At 41.1% G+C, this 23,942-nt stretch overlaps 1 pseudogene and 2 gene segments (V, D, J or C); all 3 read left to right on the plus strand.

The window, feature by feature from the left end:
* Window positions 1-5,610: 5,610 nt before the first annotated feature.
* On the plus strand, window positions 5,611-6,175 carry LOC118522994 (vesicle-associated membrane protein 3 pseudogene; annotated as a pseudogene).
* Window positions 6,176-7,100: 925 nt separating this feature from the next.
* Window positions 7,101-7,689, plus strand: LOC118522995 (T cell receptor alpha variable 9-2-like). The segment is given in 2 exon segments: window positions 7,101-7,233; window positions 7,355-7,689. Coding segments are annotated over 2 exon segments (468 nt in total).
* A 9,839-nt stretch (window positions 7,690-17,528) lies between these two features.
* On the plus strand, window positions 17,529-23,435 carry LOC144378898 (T cell receptor alpha variable 9-2-like). The segment is given in 4 exon segments: window positions 17,529-17,577; window positions 17,716-17,735; window positions 22,901-22,979; window positions 23,101-23,435. Coding segments are annotated over 4 exon segments (483 nt in total).
* The last annotated feature ends 507 nt before the right edge of the window (window positions 23,436-23,942 follow it).

Raw genomic sequence — 23,942 nt, forward strand, 5'->3', positions numbered from 1 at the left:
ATTCTAATGCCATCTCACACTTCCATATTCCCCACTCCTTGCAAACATTGGTCTATTCTTATTTTGTGTTTTTAAGAATGTCATTTTCACAGGAGCATACAACCCATAAACTTTTGAGAACCATGTGTCTTGGTGGGAGGAAGCACATGCCACAGGGCACACACATGACCTCACCTCTATCTCCACTCTCAGTGTGTCCTACCCCTGAGGTTTTGAACTTTGAAGTTATTTCATAGGAATAGCTCATCATTTCAAGTGTTTGAATTCCTTTAAAGACTTGATTTACAGTTCTACAAAATATATTTGGCAATTGATATTGCAGAATTGGTGTTGAAGGTTGGATCATCTCATATAATCAAGTTGAGTCATGTTCTGTACACAAGTTAGTTGTACAAACTCTATCCTAAATTTTTATCAATATATATATTCTCACATTTTAAGGGTAATTTAATTAATGAAGATTCACTCTAGCAGTACCAATTAGGGTATGGTTATTATTTGGCTTTTCCAGTAGTTGATATGAAATAACATATCCAATAATTCTTAAACATTCTTGCACTAGCAATGTCTATTCAGAGCTGAACTATAGCACTAGGATGGGTATTATGTCAAATAAAGGCTATATGCATGCAAGTTATTTTATTAGTAAGAGAACAAAGTCACGATAATCAGAAACACGTAACATTTTACCATTAAAGTGGGAAAGTACCTCTAAAAGGATAAAAATAACCTCAAAAGAATGCCAAGGAAAGTATTAAAATCTGTGGTTCCAATCATCTAGGAGAATTCTCTTCTACTGGCCTTGGTGGATCTGTCTGCTTCATGCAATTACATGCTTATTTCTAGGATCTTCCATATGCACTCATCTGTGGACTGTCTGCTTCTGCTGATTCTCTAGAGAACGTCAGTTTAAGATCCCTAATACGAGTAACTTTTTCAATTCTTGGCAGCGAAGGGTGCATGATGTCATACTAGTTCATAAACATGCAACCAAGGATCCATTTCTTGTACTTTATTTGCTGAACTGGTAATAAACAGCACTTAATAAAGTCATTTCACAGGTCTCAATGGCAACCTTTTTCTGGGATTTTGTTCAGAGCACCAAAGGTTAAGGTCCTGTAAAGGTGAATAAATGAAAGGCCAGGAGAGCAATCTGTGCCTGGATGAAAGGAAAGTGTCAGGGGTTTTCTTATCTAGTTCAGTTTGTGATGCTGGAATAAGTATGGGTTGGGACATCTGAGTGATGTGGGCTACAGTGAGGAATTTATGGTAAGACAGCACAGGGCTTTTTGAGGGTAGGATGCAGGGCCACCTGGGATAAGGCTAACATGCACCAGGCACTAGCTGTGAACTACATTAAAAACATATTGACTAACACAGACTACATCATTTTTTTGCCAGTTGACATGGCCAAGAGATATTCAGTAGTTTAGCCACTTGAATTAATTTTGTTTCTGCTAAATGATTGGATTTTATAAAGGGAGTACTAATTGCATGACCAGCCTGGTATTGTCTCTTTCAATGTTTAAGATAAGATTATTAAAAATCTATTAACTAGGAATTTGTTCTGAGAGTTTCCAAAAGATATGTCCTGGACAGGGACACTTCTTGAATGACAGAAGCACAATGATGAGATTCCCTTCATTGAAGAAGGTATTAGAGTTGAAAAATCGGAGGAGAAATTAATAATATTTCACATTTACTGGGCCAGCTGGTAGAAAAATGTTGGTTGTTTTTGGAGAGTTTTAGTCTATCCCTTAGAGGGCAATTTGAAATGTATATGGTCCATCACATTTCATGGAGATATATGCAGTACAAATTCTGAAAATGCTTCAACCAATTTATCTTTATCTTTATCTTTCCTCACTGTAGTTCAAGTTTTCTTGTGTGACCCAAAATTCAAAATACTTCTCCTGTAGGCCTTCATTGGCCTGAAGGTTGTTTTCTTTTTAAAGTTATAGATAATGACTTTCTGCATCCATGTGCTATACTGTTTATTTTCTTTTTTCTTTTTTTAAAAGATTTATTTATTTACTCATTTGAGAGAGAAAGAGCATGCATGTGTGGAAGCACCAGTGGAGCAGGGACAAAGAGGGAGGAAAAGGGAGAGGGAGAGAATTTGGAGCAGACGCCTGATGAGTGCAGAGCCCCATGCAGGGTTTGATTCGATAACCCTGAGATCATGACCCCAGTCAAAATCAAGAGCCTGAAGCTCAACCAACTGAGCCACCCAGTCGCCCCTGTTTATTTTCAACCAACATCATCCCACCTCTATGGGATTCTCCCTGCATATCTGAATACAGGTTTGTAGGGGCTTGTCCCAAATTCCTTTCAGCATAGTTTTGTGGCAGGACTGACACTGTGATTTGGAAGGTGGAGGGGAAGCGAAGGGATACATGAACCTAAAGTGTTTCCAGGCCTGAATTTCTTACTTAACTCTGCATCTGAGAAAGTGTTCCCATGTTGGCTCTGGACTCATGAAGCTCCTTGATCTGAATCTGTAGAGAGTAGCCTCCAGGAAACAGCTTGAGAGAAGCTTCCATCTCTGTGTCTAAAGATAATGTTTACACGGCTTTACAGAAGAAGTGTCCCTCTCCAGAACTTTATCTTCATAAACTTGATTTCTTACCTTAGGGGGAATTTTTTTTTTATTAAATCTTGGCAACAAAATGTGACAGAGGCATGGTAATGGAAAGTATCCTTGAGGCTAAACTTGTAAGAGTATAGCATTAATATTTGTTGCCTGATTCACATACACTAGTCACCTTATGTTGGAGTCAACAAAACAGTGAGAACATAAGGAAGAATCTCAGGTCTTTCTATAGGGATTTGACAACTTCATTTATGGTGATTCTTCTGTCTAGAGTTCCTATTTTTCACTTTTTAATGATTCTGAAATTTAGGAATATTTGACTACTAAAATATTTGACTATTAAATACTATGATTTTTCTTCTGAAATGCTTTTATTAAAAAGATAGTATTCATTACAATTGGTATTATTTTAGGACCACATAAATACTGTATTTCAAATAAAGGCCATTTGTTAATTTGTTTAAATTAACAAATATTTAGTGAGTGCTGAAAATGACAGTCACAGTTCTAAATATTGGGGCACAGTGCTGAAAAGAGAATCACTCAGCAATGACTTGACTTCCTATTACTTTTTCCGTATTCACTTCCTAGCCCCTTTTCTGGCAGTCAGTGGGTTATAGGCTGGCCCACATGGATACACGAGAATATAAAGTACTGTAGTAAAATGCTTTAGAAGACTGTTATAGTCGAGCTACAGAAATGCTCTGGGATGCTGTGTTAAAGAACTTCCATATCAGGTAGTGTCTTAAGAACAAATAGACCGGGGCGCCTGAGTGGCTCAGTTGGTTAAGCAACTGCCTTCGGCTCAGGTCATGATCCTGGAGTCCGGGGATCGAGTCCCGCATCGGGCTCCCCGCTCAGTGGGGAGTCTGCTTCTCCCTCTGACCCTCCCCCATCTCATGTTCTCTCTCTCTCTCTCAAATAAATAAATAAATAAAATCTAAAAAAAAAAAAAGAACAAATAGATCTGAGAGGTCAGGATTGCTGTTGTTCAGACTTCCAAGGGCCACCTGCAGACTGACATGTGCCTCACGAAGTCAGGGATGACACAGATGGCTGACTTTGGGAGGCCTCTGGCCAACATGCACGCATTTCAGTCCCTGTCCACCAGGGGGGGCAGCTTCCTACCACAATCACATTTCCTGTGTGAAATGTGGGCTTGCACTGATCATTTCTCTGTCACTCCAACCTTTCTTCATGGTAAGATTGAAGAACATTATTTAGGTGACACTCCAGAGATGAAGTGTTCTCCAGGCTTCGTGACTGTGGTTCTCTTAATGCTTGGTAAGTAAATGCCTCTTAAAGTTCGGATTCTTTTTTCTATTGTGTCTGCAAAGTCTTTAACTATAATTTTATCCAAGAGCTTTATGCCCAAGGTGACAAGGTCTGTTTTCTTTTTCCTCAGGACAAGCCCATGGAGACTCAGTGACCCAGATGGAAGGCCCAGTGACCCTCTCAGAGAAGGCTTTCCTGACTATAAACTGTACTTATACAACGACAAGTTACCCCACTCTTTTCTGGTATGTCCAGTATCCAGGAGAAGGTCCAGAGCTCCTCCTGAAAGCCTCGAGGGACAAGGAGAAGGGAAGCAAGAAAGGATTTGAAGCCACCTATGACAGAGATTCCAAATCCTTCCACCTGGAGAAAGGCTCAGTGCAAGCGTCAGATTCAGCTGTTTACTACTGTGTCATGAGTGACACAGTGACGGGGACTGCAGGGGGAGCTGAGCACAAACCCTGAGCAGAGCAGGGGCCTGGATGCTGATCATCTCTGCCTGATCCACTCTGGTTCCAGCACAGTCTGTGGTTGTTTGTCGCTCAGTGTCCACTTGATCCAAAAATCACAGCAAGTACTAGAGCATAGGAACCAGAAGTAACATTCCCCAAATCCAGGTGTTCCTTAGTGACATTGAGAACAGTTTGATGCCAAGAGTTCAAGGTAAAACCACATAACAATGAAGTGGTCTTTGCTCATACTTGCAGTGAACGTCCAGCCCCACAAGTTGTTCAGGGACCCCTGGTGGGTATTGCTGTGTCTATGACACGTTTAGAGACACACAGTGTGCCTGAGGAGGTGGTATCTGTCCATGTCTTCCTGACTGGGTATGGCAGGAGAGTTGATGGGGAACTTCAGCCCCAAACCAGGATTTAGTAGAGAAAGAAGGGAAGGGAAGAAAGGAGGACGAACACATGGACCCGAGCAAGGAAAAGAGAGGCCAGGGACCTCTGCCCTGCTTTCTTTTCTAGTGAATCAGGTGGTGACTCAAGCTGATATTCAACATGAAGGGGTGTGGGCAGAAACAGAATGGAGGAAGTGGCTCCAAATGTGATTTGGAAGGTGGTACATGAACCGAAACAGTACCCACGCCTGAATTTCTTACTTCGCTCTGCATCTGGGAACCCCTTCCCGTGTTGGCTTTGGACTCATGATGTTCCTTGACCTGAATGTGTGGGCAGTCACTGCAGGAAACAGCTGAGCTAAGCTTCCTCATGTGTCTGGAGGAAAGGTTTAGGGGGCTTACAGAAGATGCATCCTTCTCCAGAACTTTTCCTGATAATCCTGATTTCTTACCTTGTGGGAAAAATTATTTGATTAACGTTTGGCAACAAAATGTGACAGATGGCAACAGAAAGCATCCTTGAGGCTAAAGCTGTTAAGAGGATAGCATTAGTATTTGTTGCCTAATTCACATACACTAGTCACCTGATGTGGGGGTCAACAAAATATTGAGAACATAAGAATCTCAGATCATTCTATAGGGATTCGATGACTCCATGTATGATGTTTTTTCTGTCTATAATTCCTATTTTTCACTTTTTAATTATTCTAAAAATCAGGAATATTTGACTATTACAATGTTTGACAATCAAATAGTGTGACTTCTTCTGAAAGCTTTTATTAAAAAAATAGTATTTCTTGCAATTGCTAATAGTTTAGGAACAAGTAAATATGTTATATCAATTAAAGGCCATTTGTTGGCCCAGCTCCTGGCCTTCAGTCCCGCTGCGCCGCTCTGCTGACCGTCGCCCCACTGCCGCCAAAATGTCTACAAGTGCACCTGTAGGTTCAAGTGCTGCCTTTGGCAGCAACCGAAGGCTTCAGCTGACACAAAATCAAGTAGATGAGGTGGTGGACATCATGAGAGTCAATGTGGATAAGGTGTTGGAAAGAGATCAGAAGCTCTCGGAGTTAGACGATCGTGCAGATGCGCTGCAGGCAGGAGCGTCCCAATTTGAAACAAGTGCTGCCAAGTCGAAGAGAAAATATTGGTGGAAGAATTGCAAGATGTGGGCGATAGGAATTGTTGTTGTGGTCGTCGTCGTCATCATCATCATCATCACGTGGAATGTTTCCCCGTGAAGAACCAGTGCAGCCCCAGCCTGCCGTTCAAGAAAGCTCTTCAAGACGTTTGACCTAGAACCTGCTATATTCTTGAGCTTGCCTACTGTTCTGTTTAAACTGATTATCTTCTGTTTTTTACCATAAAGTTTAATTTCTAGGCAACGTGCCTTTGTAATGTCATAAGCACTCCAAACTTGAAGTGCAGCTGCCTGGCCCACACCCGGCCCGGAGTCTTCACAGATTGCCACGCGGCTGACGAAGAGGGTCTCTTAACTTCCCGAGTGTTTGTCACCTCGAAGAATGTTGTCTGAGCAACAAGAGTCGAGGGGCACCAGGACACGGGCTCCTTTTAATATCTGTTCCCCTGGCTTCACCGAGATGCTACAGTGTTGAAGACACGCCGTGCAGGATGCCAGCTGTGAGAAGGAAGCAGCGGGGTCAGTGTGGGGTGGGCCGTGAGCCCACCCCTCCTCCGCTCAGGGGTCTGGCCAGGTCTGACTCTGAAACCGTGGTGCTCCTCCTTGCCTCATGCCCAGTCCAGTGTAACCCGCTGGCTCCTGCATGAACCCAGAGCACCTCGCTTGTATCTGTGCATTTAGCTGAGAACTTACCCACTATAATGAACTGAATAAACTGTTTATTAATGGAAAAAAATAAAGGCCATTTGTTCATTATTTTTGTTTAATTTAGAAAATATTCAGAGAGTATTTAAAAAATGACAGTCATGGTTCTAAATACTGGGGTAAAGTGTCAAAAACACAGAATCACTCAGCAATGACTTGACTTCTTATTACTTTTTCCATATTCACCTCCAACCCCTTTTCTGGCAGTCAGTGGGTTATAGGCTGGTCCACAGGGATACATGAGAATATGAAGGACTGTAGTAAGATGCTTTAGAAGAACCCTCACAACTACAGAAATGCCCTGGGATGCTGTGTTAAAGAACTTCCATATCAGGTAGTGTCTTAAGAACAAATAGACCTGAGAGGTCAGGATTGCTGTTGTTCAGACTTCCAAGGGCCGCCTGAAGACTGACATGTGCCTCACGAGGTCAGGGATGACACGGATGGCTGACTTTGGGAGGCCTCTGGCCAACAGGCACGCATTTCAGTCCCTGTCCACCAGGGGGTGCAGCTTCCTACCACAATCACATTTCCTGTGCGAAATGTGGGCTTGCACTGATCATTTCTCTGTCACTCCAACCTTTCTTCATGGTAAGATTGAAGAGCATTATTTAGGTGACACTCCAGAGATGAAGTGTTCTCCAGGCCTCGTGACTGTGGTTCTCTTAATGCTTGGTAAGTAAAATGCCTTTTAAAAATTGGATTCTTTTTTCTATTGTGTCTGCAAAACTTTTAACTATAATTTATCCAAGAGCTTTATGCCCAAGGTGACAAGGTCTCTTTTCTTTTTCCTCAGGACAAACCCATGGAGACTCAGTGACTCAGACGGAGGGCCAAGTGACCCTCTTAGAAGAGGATTCCCTGACTGTGAACTGTACTTATTCAACAACCAGGTCCCCCACTCTTTTCTGGTATGTCCAGTATCCAGGAGAAGGTCCAGAGCTCCTCCTGAAAGCCTTGAGGGACAAGGAGAAGGGAAGCAAGAAAGGATTTGAAGCCACCTATGACAGAGATTCCAAATCCTTCCACTTGGAGAAAGGCTCAGTGCAAGCGTCAGATTCAGCTGTTTACTACTGTGTCATGAGTGACACAGTGACGGGGACTGCAGGGGGAGCGAAGCACAAACTCTGAGCAGGACAGGAGCTTAGAATGTGAGTGTCTCTGACTGATCCACTCTGGTTCCAACACAGTCTGTGGTTGTTTGTCCCTCAGTGTCTGCTTGATACAAAATCATACAAACGATCAGAGCATAGGAACCAGAAGTAACATCCCCCAACCCCAGCTGTTCCCTAGTGACATTGAAAACAGTTTGATGCCAAGAGTTCTTCAGCCAAGGCGTAAGTAATTTCAAGATAAAACCACATAACAGTGAAGTGGTCACTTGCTCATCCTTGCAGTAAACGTCCAGCCCCACAAGTTGTTCAGGGCACCCTGGTGGGTATTGCTGTGTCTATGACACTTTCAGAGACACACGGTGTGCCTGAGGAGGTGGCCTCTGCCCAGTGTCTTCCTGACTGGGTATGGCAGGAGAGGTGATGGGAGAGCTTCAGCCCCAAACCAGGGTTTATTAGAGAAAGAAGGGAAGGGAAGAAAGGAGGAGGAACACATGACCTGAGCAAGGAAAAGAGAGGCCAGCGACCTCTGTCCTGCTTTCTTTTCTAGTGAATCAGGTGGCGACTCAGGCTGATATTCAACATGAAGGGGTGTGGGCAGAAACAGAATGGAGGAAGGGGCTCATGTCCTGGCCAGTTAAATAGATCAGTTGGCTTTCTGACAGTGGGAACTCAAGTGAGATGGTGCACAAAATTTCAGAAAGAGTTTATCAATTGAGTGGAAAGATTACAATTGCAATGATCATTAGAAAAATAATAGAAAAAGAAAACCTTCCAACACAATAATCAGAATACGAATTCTCTCCATTCTTCCTCAACTTCTCTAATTTCCTTCACTTGGAGTAATTTTTACTTGCTAGCCTCTTAGCTTATTCCTTCAGTTCTTCCTAGTCTCTATTCCCAGAATATAGGTGTTCATGTGAGGATGCTTAAAAAGGTTTATTGTTGTAGTTTTTCAGAGATGAAATAAATCATCTTAGGCTTTAATCAGTAGAGGAAAGGATGTATAAATGTAAGCATATTCACAATATGGAATATAATGGAACAAGGTGCATATGGGTTAGCATAGTAAGACCTACAAGATTTACTATTGAGTTTATAAAGCAAGTTACAGAAAGGTATACCCAGAATATATTTGTATTATAAAAAAGTATAAATAAAATGCTATATATCTTGGAGTGGTAAAAATCTAGTAAAACACCTGGAAACATCAACTCCAAATTGTTAAGATGAACAAAGAAATAGGGTAATAAGTGACAAAAGGGTTAGAATTGGGAGTGGCAGTCAAAAGGGATTTTACTCTACAGGTAATGTTTTATTACTTTTAATCATTCATATATTCACAAATTCCTCCTTTGTTAAAAGTAATATTAAGCCATAAAAGTCATTATAAAGGTTTATCCATATCATCCTCTATTCTTGTCACCAAAATGTGGAAAGGAGAGAATGATCACCTCCTTCATAAGATTTTGTCCAAGGACCTAATGTATATTTATTTCTCCCTCCTCTCGGATCACACAGTTTTTAGTTTTCACTCCTCTTAGGGTTCTACTCTTTCACTCTATTATAGCTGTGTATATTTTTGTCTTCCCCTGTAAACTGTAAATGAATATGTTTCCACTTTTATATATTTTATTTATTTGTTTATTCTTTTAATTTTATTTCCAGTTAGTTAATATACAGTGTTATAGTAGTTTCAGGTGTGCAATATAGTGATTCAACACTTTCACAGAACACCCAGTGCTCATCAGAACAAGGGCACTCCATCTCCTCACCTATTTAACCCATCCCCCAGCCCTATCCCTCTTAAGCATCAGTTTGTTCTGTTTAATTAAGAGTCTGTTATTTCATTTATCTCTGTCTATCATATATTTTTCCTTTGCTTCTTTGGTTTGTTTCTTAAATTCCACATGAGTGACATCATATGGTAGTTACCTTTCTCTGACTGACTTATTTCCCTCAGCGTTATACTCTCTAGCTCCATTCATGTTATTGCAAATGGCAAGATTTCATTCTTTTTTATGGCTGAATAATATTGCATTACATTTTTATATATTCTGAACATCTAGGATATTACCCCATTGAAACTAAAAGCTCAATGAATATTTGCAGATTTCTTTTAAACTAAGGTAAAGAAATCAAAAGCTTGCACAAGATGAGATTTACCAAATTATTTTCTGATATTAATTTCCATGATATAGCAATTTAAAGGTAGGATTAGGTTCACTTCTAATCCCCAGTCAATCTAAGCAGTTATCTTCTTATCTGACCATCTGCATTTCCTTCATAAAAAAGCCTGGAATAAATGGGCCTGGGGGTCTGTGTCTGCTGAGTTGCTTGATCTGAAGGGGTCTTTGCTGACTGCTTCAGTCCTCTAGGGGGCACTCGGGGCTTTAGAAGAAACAAAGACTTTCTGATGGTCCAAGGTTAAACAGTTAAAGGGAGAACAGAAATCATGTGAGCCAGTCCAACTACAGATAGCAAAGGTTGGGAGGAGGGGCAGGGTTTGTGTAAAGTTGATCTCAGGTTTTAGGTTCTGCCATTGCATATCAACTTCACACATCTGGAGGCCATGTCTCTAGAAATCCATTATGCACATAATTCTTCACAGATACCAGGATAAGATTATTTCTGGGCATTGTGACCATGGAAACTCAACAGAAAACATCCCATTACCTGTTGTCAATTGTTATGAATAAAACTCCCCAAATTTACTGGCCTTGAAATAATTTCAACATCTCAGCTATCTTACCTTTTCATGTATCTTGGCTGAGAGTAGAGGGAACAAGAATGAAGAGAAGAAGAAGAGAGGGAAAAATAAGGAACAAAACTAGAAGGAAAGGGAGAGGACAATATTGACTGTGACCAGCAACATATGGCCTGGACAGACTCAGCTGTGTGGGTGAGCAGGGTCCATGAATTGCACAGGAGACTGGAGATTTGAAAGTTATCTCAGAGAGGACAGTATACTACATTCTATTTTAAAACAACCAACTTCTAGTTGGAATCATTTTCTATGCAGATGGTTACTGTCTGTCTTAGTTTCTAGAACTCTCTTGATTTCAAGAAGTTGTATTTACTTCTGTAATACAATGCATACTATCAGATAGTTTTCCTTTATCAATATTTTTTATAACTGAATTCTCACATTGTCAAACTATGTAATTTTGGGACTAGAGTCACTCTTTCCTATGTCTTCAAGGTTCTGGGTAACTGCCTTTAGGCCCTGACTCTACCAGAAATATCATTCACCTTTCCTTATACACAAACCCACAAATTTCTTACATAAAGTGTTTTAAGAAAAAAACCCCTCTTATCCTCCTATATTGGAAATATTGCCCTTACCTCCCTGCAAAATTGGCAAGTACAGTTTTGGAGAGATTACTGTGCAGTGTCACTGGGTCACTGTGGGTGGAGTCTTGAGTTCCGTGAATGACAGGGCTGAGGTGTGATTGGTGCTCAGTGATTCTGCTGGAACGGATTGACTGTAAGAACACAATTATCCTGGACCCAAGAGTCTAAACTCTGCACAGTAGGCAGAGGGTAACTCATCAACTAGAAAAAGAAACATGAAGAGAAACTGGCAAGCTCTGCTGGGGCTTCTGTGGGTCCAGGTTTGCTGTGAGTGGGGGCATTCCTCATGGGTACTCGGGTGGCGTCTACAGTCTACAGTGGGTAGGGGGGAGCTAACACAGAGCTCCTAGAGGGTCCTACATCTGCAGAGGTGTTTCTTGGGATTTTTTGCAGATTTGAAAACTGTGTCGGTGACTCCCCAGTGATATCATTTGTGTTTGTTTTTCTCTTCCCACGCAGGGGTGAGAGGGCTGGAGGTGGAGCAGAGCCCTTTAGCCCTGAGACCCCAGGAGGGAGCCAGCTCTACTCTGAAGTGCAATTTTTCTAGCACAGTGAACAGTGTGCAGTGGTTCCGACAGAACCCCGGGGGCGGCGGCCTCACCCGGCTGTTTTACATAGCCTCGGGGATGAAGCAGAGTGGAAGGCTAAACTGCACAGTGAATGCTAAGGAGCGGTCCAGCACCCTCCACATCACGGCCTCCCAACTGGAAGACTCAGCCACCTACCTGTGTGCGGTGGAGGCACAGTGCTCCCTGGTGATCTGCAGGCTGCACCCAAACTGCAGCTGGGCCTGCACCCCAGCCCTCCCTGGGGCAGGCATTTGCTTCCACTGCAGACTTTGCACAATTTTCAATTTCCATATTTATGTTATAGCACTTTTCCCTCCTAAAATTAGACCCATCAGTGTTGTCATTACACCTGCTTTTGTTGCCTTTTTTTCTTCCCAGAAAGCCCTTTTCTGGTAAAAAGCTGCCCCATAGAGCCTTCGGAGCAAGTGACAGAGATGCCCATATACAGTACCCTGGGAAATAGATCTCCTGGCAGCTAGCATATAAATTATAGGTAAATTATTCAGATGGAAAAAGCTCGAAAAAATAGATGGTCATCAAACAATTTTTTAGCTACCTGTAGGTGGTCCTTTTTCAAAGAAATGTAAAGAGAACGTGTACAATGTTTTTTCAAATTTCTATTCAGCTTTTTCAGTCCAGGAAATACAAATATAATAAAATAATTTTACTGAGGTTCAGGCACTCTACTTATTACATATGTTTTCTATTTCAGTAAGATAATACCCTTTAAATAAGTAGTTTTATTTTATGCACGAATAAAGGGAGGATTTTAGAGCATAAGTGACTCGGTTGAGCTCATATTATTCCAAAATTAGTGAATCTGTGGTGACACGAGTGCTTATCCTCTGAGTACCTGATACAGAAGGCCCTATAGAATCTTAATGATTTCCATCAGTCAATTTGTACAATCTGTTGACATATATCACTGACAAAACAAACTATCCATTTCAGTCATTTCTAAATAGCACCTTGTGTGGAAGAGCTCATGGAAATTTTCATTCTGTTCCATGAAAATCCATTGCTCTTCCTTGTATTTTGAATGAATCTATCACTCATGCTTTTATAACATTATTCCCAGTTTGGGAAAGGGAGCAGAAAGCTTCCAGGACTACCCTAAAAATCCCCATCTCTGTTGTAGCCAGAGACAAAGACTGCTGACCCCAAACCCAAAGTTGAAACTTGCATGTGTAAGGATTCCAGCACAAATTGAATTCCAGCCTGCCCTGGTTTTTATTTTGATGAAAGGGCATTGATAGGAAGGACTGGGCCCCTGAAAATTCAGATGGAGCTAAATGCACAGACTCCCTGAAGCTGGGAGCAGAGCCAGCTTCTTGAGCATGTGACCCATGCAGTTACACAGCCCCCTGCTCTCCCAAGGAACCCTGCCCTTGGTTTAATGCTGTGCCATCACTCTCTTGAAATTAATATTAACGTTATCTTTGTACTTGTCTTGTATAAGTGAGTCCCATAGTTGGGAGGAGCAAGTGCCTGAGCAGAGAGATACGCGGGGCAGCAGGACACAGGCGGGAACACACGCAGGCTCAGGCTCTGGGTCACAGCTGTGAGCTGAGCAGTTGGCAGGGCCACCTGTGGTCCCTGTGCCTGCTTTGGACTAGCTGGGGCTTTGACAGGCAGCAAAGGGTGTAGTCAATATTGTCAGGAAATTACTACAAAAAGAAAGTGTATACATGGACATTTCAATAAAGTGGTTTGGCCATTTCTTACACAACTAAACACACTCTTACTGTATGATCCAGCAGTGGCTTCCTGAGTATTTATCCAAAGGGCTTGAAAACTTGCGTCCACGCACACACTTGTACACAGGTGTTTTATAGCAGTTTATTCATAATCGCCAAAACTCTGAAGTAAGCAGCATGTCCTTCAATAAGTGAAGGAATAAAAAAATGGTGTTACATCCAAACAATGGAATATGATTTGCTGCTAAAAAGAAAGGAGCTATGAAGCCATGAAGAGATAGGGGAACCTTATATGCATTTTACTAAGAGAAAACAGCCCATCTGAAAAGGCTGCATAAGGTATGATTCTGATTCTACAGTGGTGGATACATGCCTTATACACTTTTTCACACCCATAGAATGTACAATGGCAGGAATTAACCCTAGATAACTTTGGGTGATATGATGTGGCAGCAAAGGCTCGTCCATTGTGAAAGAGTCATGAGGAAGGTGATAGCTGCCCCCTGTGTGGGGGCAGGACGTGCACTGGAGACCTCAGTACATCTGACTCACTTTTTTTGAACCTGGCTGAAATGGTTGAAAAGAAGAAAGTCTTGAAAAAATTAAATTTAGAGACATGAAACTAATATGTAGGAAGAGTTAAAGCATTTTAGAAAAATGGTTTCACCAGAAACATTACCTAATGACACTTTTCCCCTGTTTTTGAATAACGTTCCCAAATTTACATTTGAAATTATCTCAAAAATTGTATACGCATCCCTTGCTGGAAATTTTGAGCCTACAAACTAAGGTTTCAAGGAGAAAGCCAGAATCCAAAAGTAATTAGGTTGTTTTAGAAAGTTCTCACTTTCCATATTAGTAAGCTCATATACCTCCTCTAGGTTGTCTCAATTGCAGAGATTCTTTCTTTTTTTCATACAATACATAAAGAATATGGAGTAGATATATAGAAGAAATACATCTGCAGAAGAACATCCTGCTTACCCATGACTCAGCCATGGCGCCCCCTGGTCTCACAGCCTGTGAAGGACTTTCACTCAGTGAATAAAGTCCCATTTTTTCCCATATTAGTATCAATTTATTTTCTCCTTGATACATTATTGATCTCATAGAAGAAATGAAAACCCAGATAAGATCTCATCCTGAGGACCATGTCTCTGCTTCTGAAGAGGCCTCAGGGTGGGTTAGGATCAACCTCAGACCCACTAGATCACATGTGGTTGTGAAAATGGCCTGGGGTTCCATGATGCTGGCAATTTCACCCCACTCTGACATCAGTCCACCTTGCACACAGCCAATACATATTTGCTCTCAATACCTATTTGCTTTGTTGTATAGTATAAAAGAAATTTAGAGCTGGAAGAGCCCCTAGAAATCCTTTAGTCCATCTTCGTTTTACACAACAGAGACTGTCCAAGATGACAGTCTGGAACAATAGGTAGTGAATGAGCGTTTAGGAGAAATATGATGGAGTATGGAATGTGAAGCAGTGTTGGCCAGGAAGTGGGAATCATGAGAGAATAGATGGCTAACACTTTAGAGGAACTTCTCCTGAGGCTATGAGTCAGTAATTGCATTGGAGGACATGCCATCTATTTTGATTTGAGAAAAAGAAATCACCTCAAGATTAAACTTACATCTGTTTATATTTTCTGAGTTTGCAGCTTGATGTTTCATCAGTATTTTAACTCTACTCTCAATGCTTTCCAGAACATAAGACACACAGCATTCTAATAGATTTTTTAAAGCATGTCAGATTTCTCTTTGCAAAGTTGTCCAATCTTGGTTCCAACAGTTTCCTGTTGTTGAAATAATGAATAACTGATGGAAGTGTTTCCCCTGCTCCCTTATCTTTGAGATTTGGTCCCTTACTTTTTGTCACAGTCATCTTAACTGAGGGGAGATTCCACATTTCGACTGTTGGTACTTTCAATCCTCTCGGAATAGCAAGGTCATGAGCAACACCAGCTAGGAGGAGCACAGTCTGAGATCAGAGGCATTTGAGATATCAAATGATCTTGTCTCTGTTACTCTAATCTTTGGCCACATGTTCCTTTTTTTTTTTAAAGATTTATTTATTTGAGAGAGAAGAGAGTGTGCACGCGTGCCACATGAGCCGGTGGTGGGGTGGGGAGAGGGAGAGGGAGAGGCAGATAATTTCAAGCAGACTCTGCGCTGAGTGTGGAGTTGGGTGTGGGGCTCGATCTCATGACCCATGAGATCATGACCTATGAGATCATGACCTGAGTTGAAATCAAGAGCTGGCTGTTTAACTGAGTGAGCCACTCAGTGCTGCGCTACATGTTCTTTTTCAAAGACTTTTCCTACATAACAGACAATTGAGATGGTAGACTTGGCAGAAATGGAAGATTTTCTATTTTCTTTGTTTAAGGGAGTGAATCATGATTCCTTCCTGATTTCAAACATGTACACCAGGTTCATCGCTGAATAAACAGCAATAGCATCTACCTCTTTCCAACTTATTAACAGTGACTCAGTAGTGTGCAGAGGTATAAATCTTGATCTCCATATTCTTTTTTTTTTTTAAAGATTTTATTTATTTATTTGACAGAGGAGAGACACAGCGAGAGAGGAAACACAAGCAGCGGGAGTGGGAGAGAGAGAAGCAGGCTTCCCGCTGAGCAGGGAGCCCGATGTGGGACTCGATCCCAGGACCCTGGGATCATGACCTGAGCTGAAGGCAGACGTTTAACGACTGAACCACCCAGGCGTCCCTTGATCTCCATGTTCTTACTGTGCACTTCATCCCTGATCTAAGATATAATTTGCTTGACTATTGCTGCCTTGTTGCATGTGAGTCCCTCAGAGGCACAGGCTAAGAGAAGAGCATTTCCCCAGTGAGTTCAGTAGAGATGTGACCACAAGACGGCAGTGCACCTGTGCTGATGCAGAACACGTGGAGGGTTCATTTTAGTGCATCTGATTGACTAGGCTATGGCAGAAGCAGGGTCTTTTTCTTATTGGCTGGTAGACAATGTGGGAAAGTACTCTGTTAGAGGAAAGAAGGGATGGCCTGACAAGAGAAGGAGCTGAGCTGGCTGGAGGCTGCAATTCTGAAAGTGACTGTAACAGGGAGGAACCATGAAGACATCCACGGGAGCTTTAATCATATTCTCGTGGCTGCAGCTGAACTGTGAGTTGAGCAAGTACGGGAAACAGAGTATATTAGTGGATATTCTTCAGAAGTCAAGACTGCCTTTACTCAGGTTTCCTTCAGTTAGTGTAGAAGAAGAGAATTCTGAAGCAGAATAACCTGGAATCTCTTCTCCTTTTTCTGACCTTTTCTTTCTGCACAGGGTTCAGCCAAGGAGAGAAGGTGGAGCAGCATCCTCCTACCCTGAGTGTCCAGCAGGGAAGCAGCTCTGTTATCAACTGCAGTTATTCAGACAGTGCCTCAGTCTACTTCCCTTGGTATAAGCAAGAGTTTGGAAAAGGTCCCCAGCTCCTTATAGACATTCGTTCAAACATGGCCAAAAAAGAAGACCAAAGACTCACTGTTTTTTTGAATAAGATGGCCAAACATCTCTCCCTGCACATCGCAGACACCCAACCTGAAGACTCAGCTGTGTACTTCTGCGCAGCAAGCACACATTGCTTCCCAGGCACCTGCTGCCTGCACTCAAACCTGGGTCTGGGGCAGCCCCTGTCTTCTGACACAGAACTTCAAGTTTGCATTTGTCCTATTGTTTGTCTGCAAGTGGAAGTTAATGTGTTAGACGTTAAAAGCATATAATAAGACTATTAGGATCAAGATGACCCAGAAAAGGTTAGAGCACTTTGTTGGATGACTGTTTTTTAATGGATTCTTGAATGGAGTTAGTAATGCTTTATTTTGAAATTAAGGTTTTAAGGAACTTTACATTTGCTATTGAGACTCCTATAAATAACCCCTTAGTACCAACATTACAGTCCTTATTATCGATGGGCACTTAAATATTGTGCTACAAAAGTAACATCATGCCAAACATAGAAGTATTTAAGGTGCAAATATGAAAGTGATAATTCTGTAAAGACTTTTGGGTAGTGAGACTCTCAGCTGGAACATAGAGAACTATGACAGGACCCACACACTTGCTACAGCAGGAAACCCCTGTTTCCTGTTCTGGGGCCACAGCAGCAGGTCCCCAGCAATCTTTCCCTCACCCTGTCCCTCACTGTGCCAAGCCCTGAAACTGAAGAAGAAGAAGACATTTTCCATCTAGTGGGAGAACTCAAACATGTTGCTCTCCAACCTTCTCAAGGTGGTCAAGGCTTCCATGTGGCTAAGTAAGGATGGTCCCTGTGGGAATGTGCCTCCTCTATGACCTAAAGTCAAGAGAGATAGGCAGGATCTTGTGGATACCTTGGGAAAGTGGGATGACAGTGTGTAAAATAGAAGTTCTGATTCTATGTTTTTTCCTTCAGGATCCAGTATTGCCCAGAAGGTAACTCAAGCCCAACCAGCAATGTTAGTGCAGGAGAAGGGGGCTGTCACTCTGGAATGCACATATATAATACCAGTGACCCAAATCATAGTCTATTGTGGTACAAGCAGCCCAGCAGTGGGGGCGATGATTTTCCTTATTCGTCAGGATTCTTACAGCCAGCAAAATGCCACAGAAGGTCACTACTCACTGAATTTCCGGAAGACAAGAAAATCCATCCAACTTGTCATCTCAGCTTCAGAGCTGGAGGACTCCGCAGTGTATTTCTGTGCACTGAGGGAGCCCACAGTGGGAGGCGTGATGGAGCGAGGTGTACCCAAACCCCAGGGCTCTTCCTGATGCATCTCCCTGCTGTAGGGCCCAAGGCAGGGAATTGCTGTCCCTGATAGGAAGTGGTTAGTGTTATGGCAACACAGGTCCAGGCCTAGAGGGAAAACCTCACTCTAAGAAAATACCTCTCTGGGTAAGAGTTATTGTGCATCAAACACTTCCTCACCCCTGAAAATTTGTGCTGAAATTGTTTATGGAAGGCTAGAATAGCCACAATAAACAATTTGCCATTTTGCAATTAGATTCAGCTAGAAGGATTGGCTAAGGAAGTTTAGAAACGTTTGACTCAAAAATCAGCAATAATGTGTGTGAATTACTGGATTTTTCAGATAAATTTTTTCAGTAAATATTTATTGAGCATATATTATGTTACAGGCATTGTTAGTCTATGAAGACCCTCAAATGTCTCTGTGGTTTTCCTTTTTTTGTTTTATATCATGCCATTTTATACCGTTTAATGATTTAGTTTAATTAGGTTTGTTTGCTGTGAGTCATTGTACTTACATTTAGTTTCTAAGGGACCTGCTCTGTGATGTAGTTTGTACTAGTGTTCATTCCATCTTATTAATACCTCTAGCATAGGTGTGCTCACTTTGTATACTATAGGGTTTACCTGCTTCACACCAGTCTATTCCACAAATGATCATAATCTGGGGCTCTTAGGGGGACACTGTGAAGGAGCAGAGTGTGAATTTTCCCCTTTATTGGTTCCTGCCCTTCACATCAACACTCCTTCAAAAGTATTTTTTTTGAAAGATTTTTATTTATTTATTTGAGAGAGAGACAGAGCAGGAGCAGGGGGACAAGCAGAGGGAGAAGCCAACTCCCCGCTGAGCAGGGAGCCCAATGCGGGGTGTGATCCTGGGACCCCGGGAACATGACCTGAGCTGAAGGCAGCTGCTCAACCAACTGAGCCACCCAGTCTCCCCCTTCAAAGGTATTTTTTGCCAACACGTGGCTCAGTTTGCACACTTCCCAGCACTCTTTGTTTGTTCGATGTTCCACACTCCAAAATCTTCATTCTTGCCATTTTCCTTCTTCTACCTCTAACCCCATTTGCCCAGTGCCTTAAAATTCAGATGGTTGTGGATGGTTGATAATTGGTCTTGCATTGTAACAACCTCTTATATTTGCTTGGAAGGCAGATATGTAGAGAAGAAACCTTAAGAATCTCTTAAAATGTTTTAATTACAAAATTTTACCATTTTAATATTCAATTTACCATTTTAACAATTTTTAATTGTACAATTCACTGGTATAAAATAAATTTACATTGTGGTTCAAACAGCACCACCATCCATTTCTAGAATTCTTTTCATCTTGAAAAACTGAATATTTGTACTCATTAAACAATAACTCTCCATTACTCCATCCTTTCAGTCCTTGGGAACTACCATTCTGCTTTCTCTTTCCATAAGTTTGACTACTTTAGATACCTTGTAGAAGTGGAATTGTGTTGGTCATTTTGTGACATTTCATTTGACAAAATGCCCTCAGGGTTCATCTATGTTGCAGTGTGTGTCAAGATTTCTCTCCTTTTTAAGGTTGAATAATATTCCAGTGTATGTACATAGCACATTTTGTTTATCCACATCCATCTGTGGATGGTGTTTTGGGTTGCTTCTGCCTTTTGGTGGAAAGAGGAATACATAAACATCTCAATATTGAGGGTATATAGCCAAATTCTTTCCATTTTTGAGTATATATCAGAAGTGGATTGCTGGATCATAAGACCATTCTATTTCAAAATTTTTGAGAAACACTTATACTTGTTAATTGGAACAACTATGCTCTAGACTTCATTTTCACAAGCAAGTTTCAAGGACCAGAGAAAGAGAGTGATCACTAGTCATGAAAGGAGCTTCAGTATATGAGTGAATCACAAAATTTTAGAAGATTTTGTCACCCTTGCTACAGTGCATTGATTAAATCAGGTGTCTAATAATTGCTCTGAATGGATTGGTGAAACCACTACCCAGTGGTCAGCTCCTGAATAACAATTTGGGCATCCATTATAATATGTTTTCTTTCCTCTTTTGGTAAAGATCCAAACTCGCAATTATTTAATACTTCTTTAGTAGTTCTGTTTGCATAAAGAAAGTACCTGTAAAAGACTGTCTTAAAATATTTCAAAACTCGGGAAGAAGTCATTTTGCTACCCTCTCGTCTCTCTTTCAGTTTCTCTCTGACAACCATACCATCTATAGTAACAAAAACAGGGAATAGGCTTTTACTATCATCCAGCTCTGTGTTGTAATCTATTAGCTCTGCCATGAACTTTCTTGATACTTTTGAGCTTTGTTTCATTATTTGTAAAATGGGAAGTGATATCTTCTTTAGTATTTTGTTGTGACAATTAATCAGTAATATACCCAAGAGATTGACAAATAGGAGATGAGCAATTTAGGAGGGTATCTCAATAGGTACAGAGAAAGCATTTGACAAAATCCAGATCCATTCCTAATTAAAACTTCCACCAAATTAGATCGAATTAAAGGGAATTTTTTCAACTAAAAAAGGGCTACTAAAAGACCTACATCAAATGTCATTCTTCATGGTGAAAGCCTAAATGATTTTTCCTTAGTTTCATAAATAAGGGAAGATTTTTGGCTTTCACCACTTGTATTTAATATTGAAGTAGTGTTCCAGACAATGCAATAAAGCACTTGGAAGAAAAAAAGCCATACAGCTTGGAAAGGAAGAAGTGACTTATCTTTATTAACAGCCAGCATAACTGAGCAGAAAATGGAAGGGAATCTATAAAACAGCTACTAGAACAAATTGGTTTAACAAAATCAAAAATGTACCTGGTATATGATCCAGCCATTCTACTCCCATATATGGACCCAAAAGAAATGAAAACATATGTTTATAAAAATATTATATACAAATGTTCACAGCAGCTTTATTTGTAAAAGCTCCACTGGGACTAACCCATATGGCTATCAAGAGGTGAATAGACAAATTATTTTATAGGCACATGATGGGATACTACACTGCAACAAAAAGAAACAAGTCCTGATAATTATGAACAATGAAAAAATTTAAAATAATTAGGTTGAGAAGAAGCCAGACAAAAGAGTATGTGATTTCATTTATATAAAATTATAAAATATCCAAACTAATTCATAACAGAAGTGTTGGCTGGAAATGGGGGTGGGAGAGGGTTGAGAGAAGGATTACAAAGAGACATGAGGAAACTTTTGGGGTGATGCGTATGTTCATTATCTCCATTGTGGTGATGGTTTCACATATATATAAAAGTCAAATATTATAGAATTGTTCACTTTAATTTGGTGCCATTTATTGTTATGTAAATTATGTATAAATAAAGCCATTAAATATCTAAATATACCATGCACTATCTTCCCTAAATGTTGTGCAAGTCTTCTTGTGTGACACAAAATGGAAAATATTTCTCCTGTAGGATTTCATTGGCCTGAAATGTTTTTTTTTAAATTATAGATAATGACTTTCTCCATCATGAGCTATACTGTTTATTTTCAACCAGCATCGTCCCAACCTACTTAGCATTGTCACTGCATATCTGAATAGAATTTTGTAGTGGCTTATCCCAAATTCTTTTCTAGCATCATTTTGTGGCAGGTTCTGACAATGTGATTTGGAAGGTGGAGGGAAAGGGAAGGGATATGTGAACACAAACAGTATCCAGGCCTGAATTTCTTACTTCACTCTGCATCTGGGTAAGCATTCCCATGTTGGCTCTGGACTCATGAAACTCCTCGACATGAATCTGTGGAGAGAAGCCTCCAGGAAATAGCCTGAGCTGTTTCCATATGTGTCTAGGTGTAACTGTTACAAGGCTTTACAGAAGAAGTGTCCCTCTCCAGAACTTTATCCTAATAATCCTGATTTCTTACCTTGTGTGAAAAATTATTTGATTAACATTTGGCAACAACATGTGACAGAAGGATGGTAATAGCATCATTGAGGCTAAAACCTGTTAAGAGTATACCATTAGTATTTGCTGCCTGATTCACATACACTAGTCACCTTATGTTGGAGTCAATAAAACAATGAGAACGTAAGAATCTCAGATCATTCTATGGGTATTTGACGTCATGCATGATGTTTCTTCTGTCTAGAATTCCTGTTTTTCACCTTTTAATGATTCTGAAAATCAGGAATATTTGACTAATAAATGCTTGCCTATAAAATAGTGTAACATTTCTTCTAAAAGCTTTATTAAAAAACAGTATTTCTTAAAATTGCTAATAATTTAGGAACAAAGAAATATAGTATATCAGTTAAAGGCCATTTGTTCATTTTTTTGTTATGTAAAAATTATTCAGTGACTACTTAAAAAATGATAGTCACAGTTCTAAATTTTGGGGTACAGTGCCAAAAAAACAGAATAACTCAGCAATGACTTGAATTCCTATTACTTTTTCCATATTCAACTCGAACCCCATTTCTGGCAGTCAGTGGGTTATAGGCTGGCCCACATGGACACACGAGAATATGAAGGACTGTAGTAAGATGCTTTAGAAGATTGTTATCCTCCAGCTACAGAGATGCCATGTGAAGCTGTGTTAAAGAACTTCCGTATCAGGTAGTGTCTTAAGAACAAATAGACCTGAGAGGCCAGGATTGCTGTTGTTCAGACTTCCAAGGGCCACCTGCAGACTGACATGTGCCTCACGAAGTCAGGGATGTCACAGATGGCTGACTTTGGGAGGCCTCTGGCCAACATGCACGCATTTCAGTCCCTGTCCACCAGGGGGTGCAGCTTCCTACCACAATCAGATTTCCTGTGTGAAATGTGGGCTTGCACTGATCATTTCTCTGTCACTCCAATGTTTCTTCATGGTAAGATTGAAGAACATTATTTAGGTGACACTCCAGAGATGAAGTGTTCTCCAGGCTTCGTGACTGTGGTACTCTTAATGCTTGGTAAGTAAAATGCCTTTTAAAAATTGGATTCTTTCTTGCATTGTGTCAGAGAACTATTAACTATAATTTTATCCAAGAGCTTTATGCCCAACGTGACAAGGTCTCTTTTCTTTTTATTCAGGACAAACCCATGGAGATTCAGTGACTCAGACGGAGGGCCAAGTGACCCTCTTAGAAGAGGATTCCCTGACTGTGAACTGTACCTATTCAACAATCGGGTCCCCCACTCTTTTCTGGTATGTCCAGTATCCAGGAGAAGGTCTACACCTCCTCCTGAGCTCCTCGAGGGACCAGGAGAAGAAAAGCAAGAAAGGATTTGAAGCCACCCTTGACAGCAAATCCAAATCCTTCCACCTGGAGAAAGGCTCAGTGCAAGCGTCAGATTCAGCTGTTTACTACTGCGTCATGAGTGACACAGTGACGGGGACTGCAGGGGGAGCTGAGCACAAACTCTGAGCAGAACAGGGGCCTGGGTGCTGAGCGTCTCTGCCTGATCCACTCTGGTTCCAGCACAGTCTGTGGTTGTTTGTCCCTCAGTGTCTGCTTAATCCAAAAATCATACAAACGAAGAGCATAATCCAAAAATCATACAAACAAAGAGCATAATCCAAAAATCATACAAACGAAGAGCATAAGAACCAGAAGTAACATCCCCCAACCCCAGCTGTTCCTTAGTGACACTGAGAACAGTTTGATGCCAAGAGTTCCTCAGCCAGGGTGTAACTAATTTAAGGTAAATCCATGTAACAATGAAGTGGTCTTTGCTCATCCTTGCAGTGAACCTCCAGCCCCACAAGTTGTTCAGGGCACCCTGGTGGGTATTGCTGTGTCTATGACACGTTTAGAGACACACAGTGTGCCTGAAGAGGTAGCGTCTGCCCATGTCTTCCTGACAGAGTATGGCAGGAGAGTTGATGGGGAACTTCAGCCCCAAACCAGGGTTTATCAGAGAAAGAAGGGAAG

The sequence above is a fragment of the Halichoerus grypus genome, chromosome 8 (genome assembly GCF_964656455.1).
Source record: "Halichoerus grypus chromosome 8, mHalGry1.hap1.1, whole genome shotgun sequence".
Lineage (NCBI taxonomy): Eukaryota > Metazoa > Chordata > Mammalia > Carnivora > Phocidae > Halichoerus > Halichoerus grypus.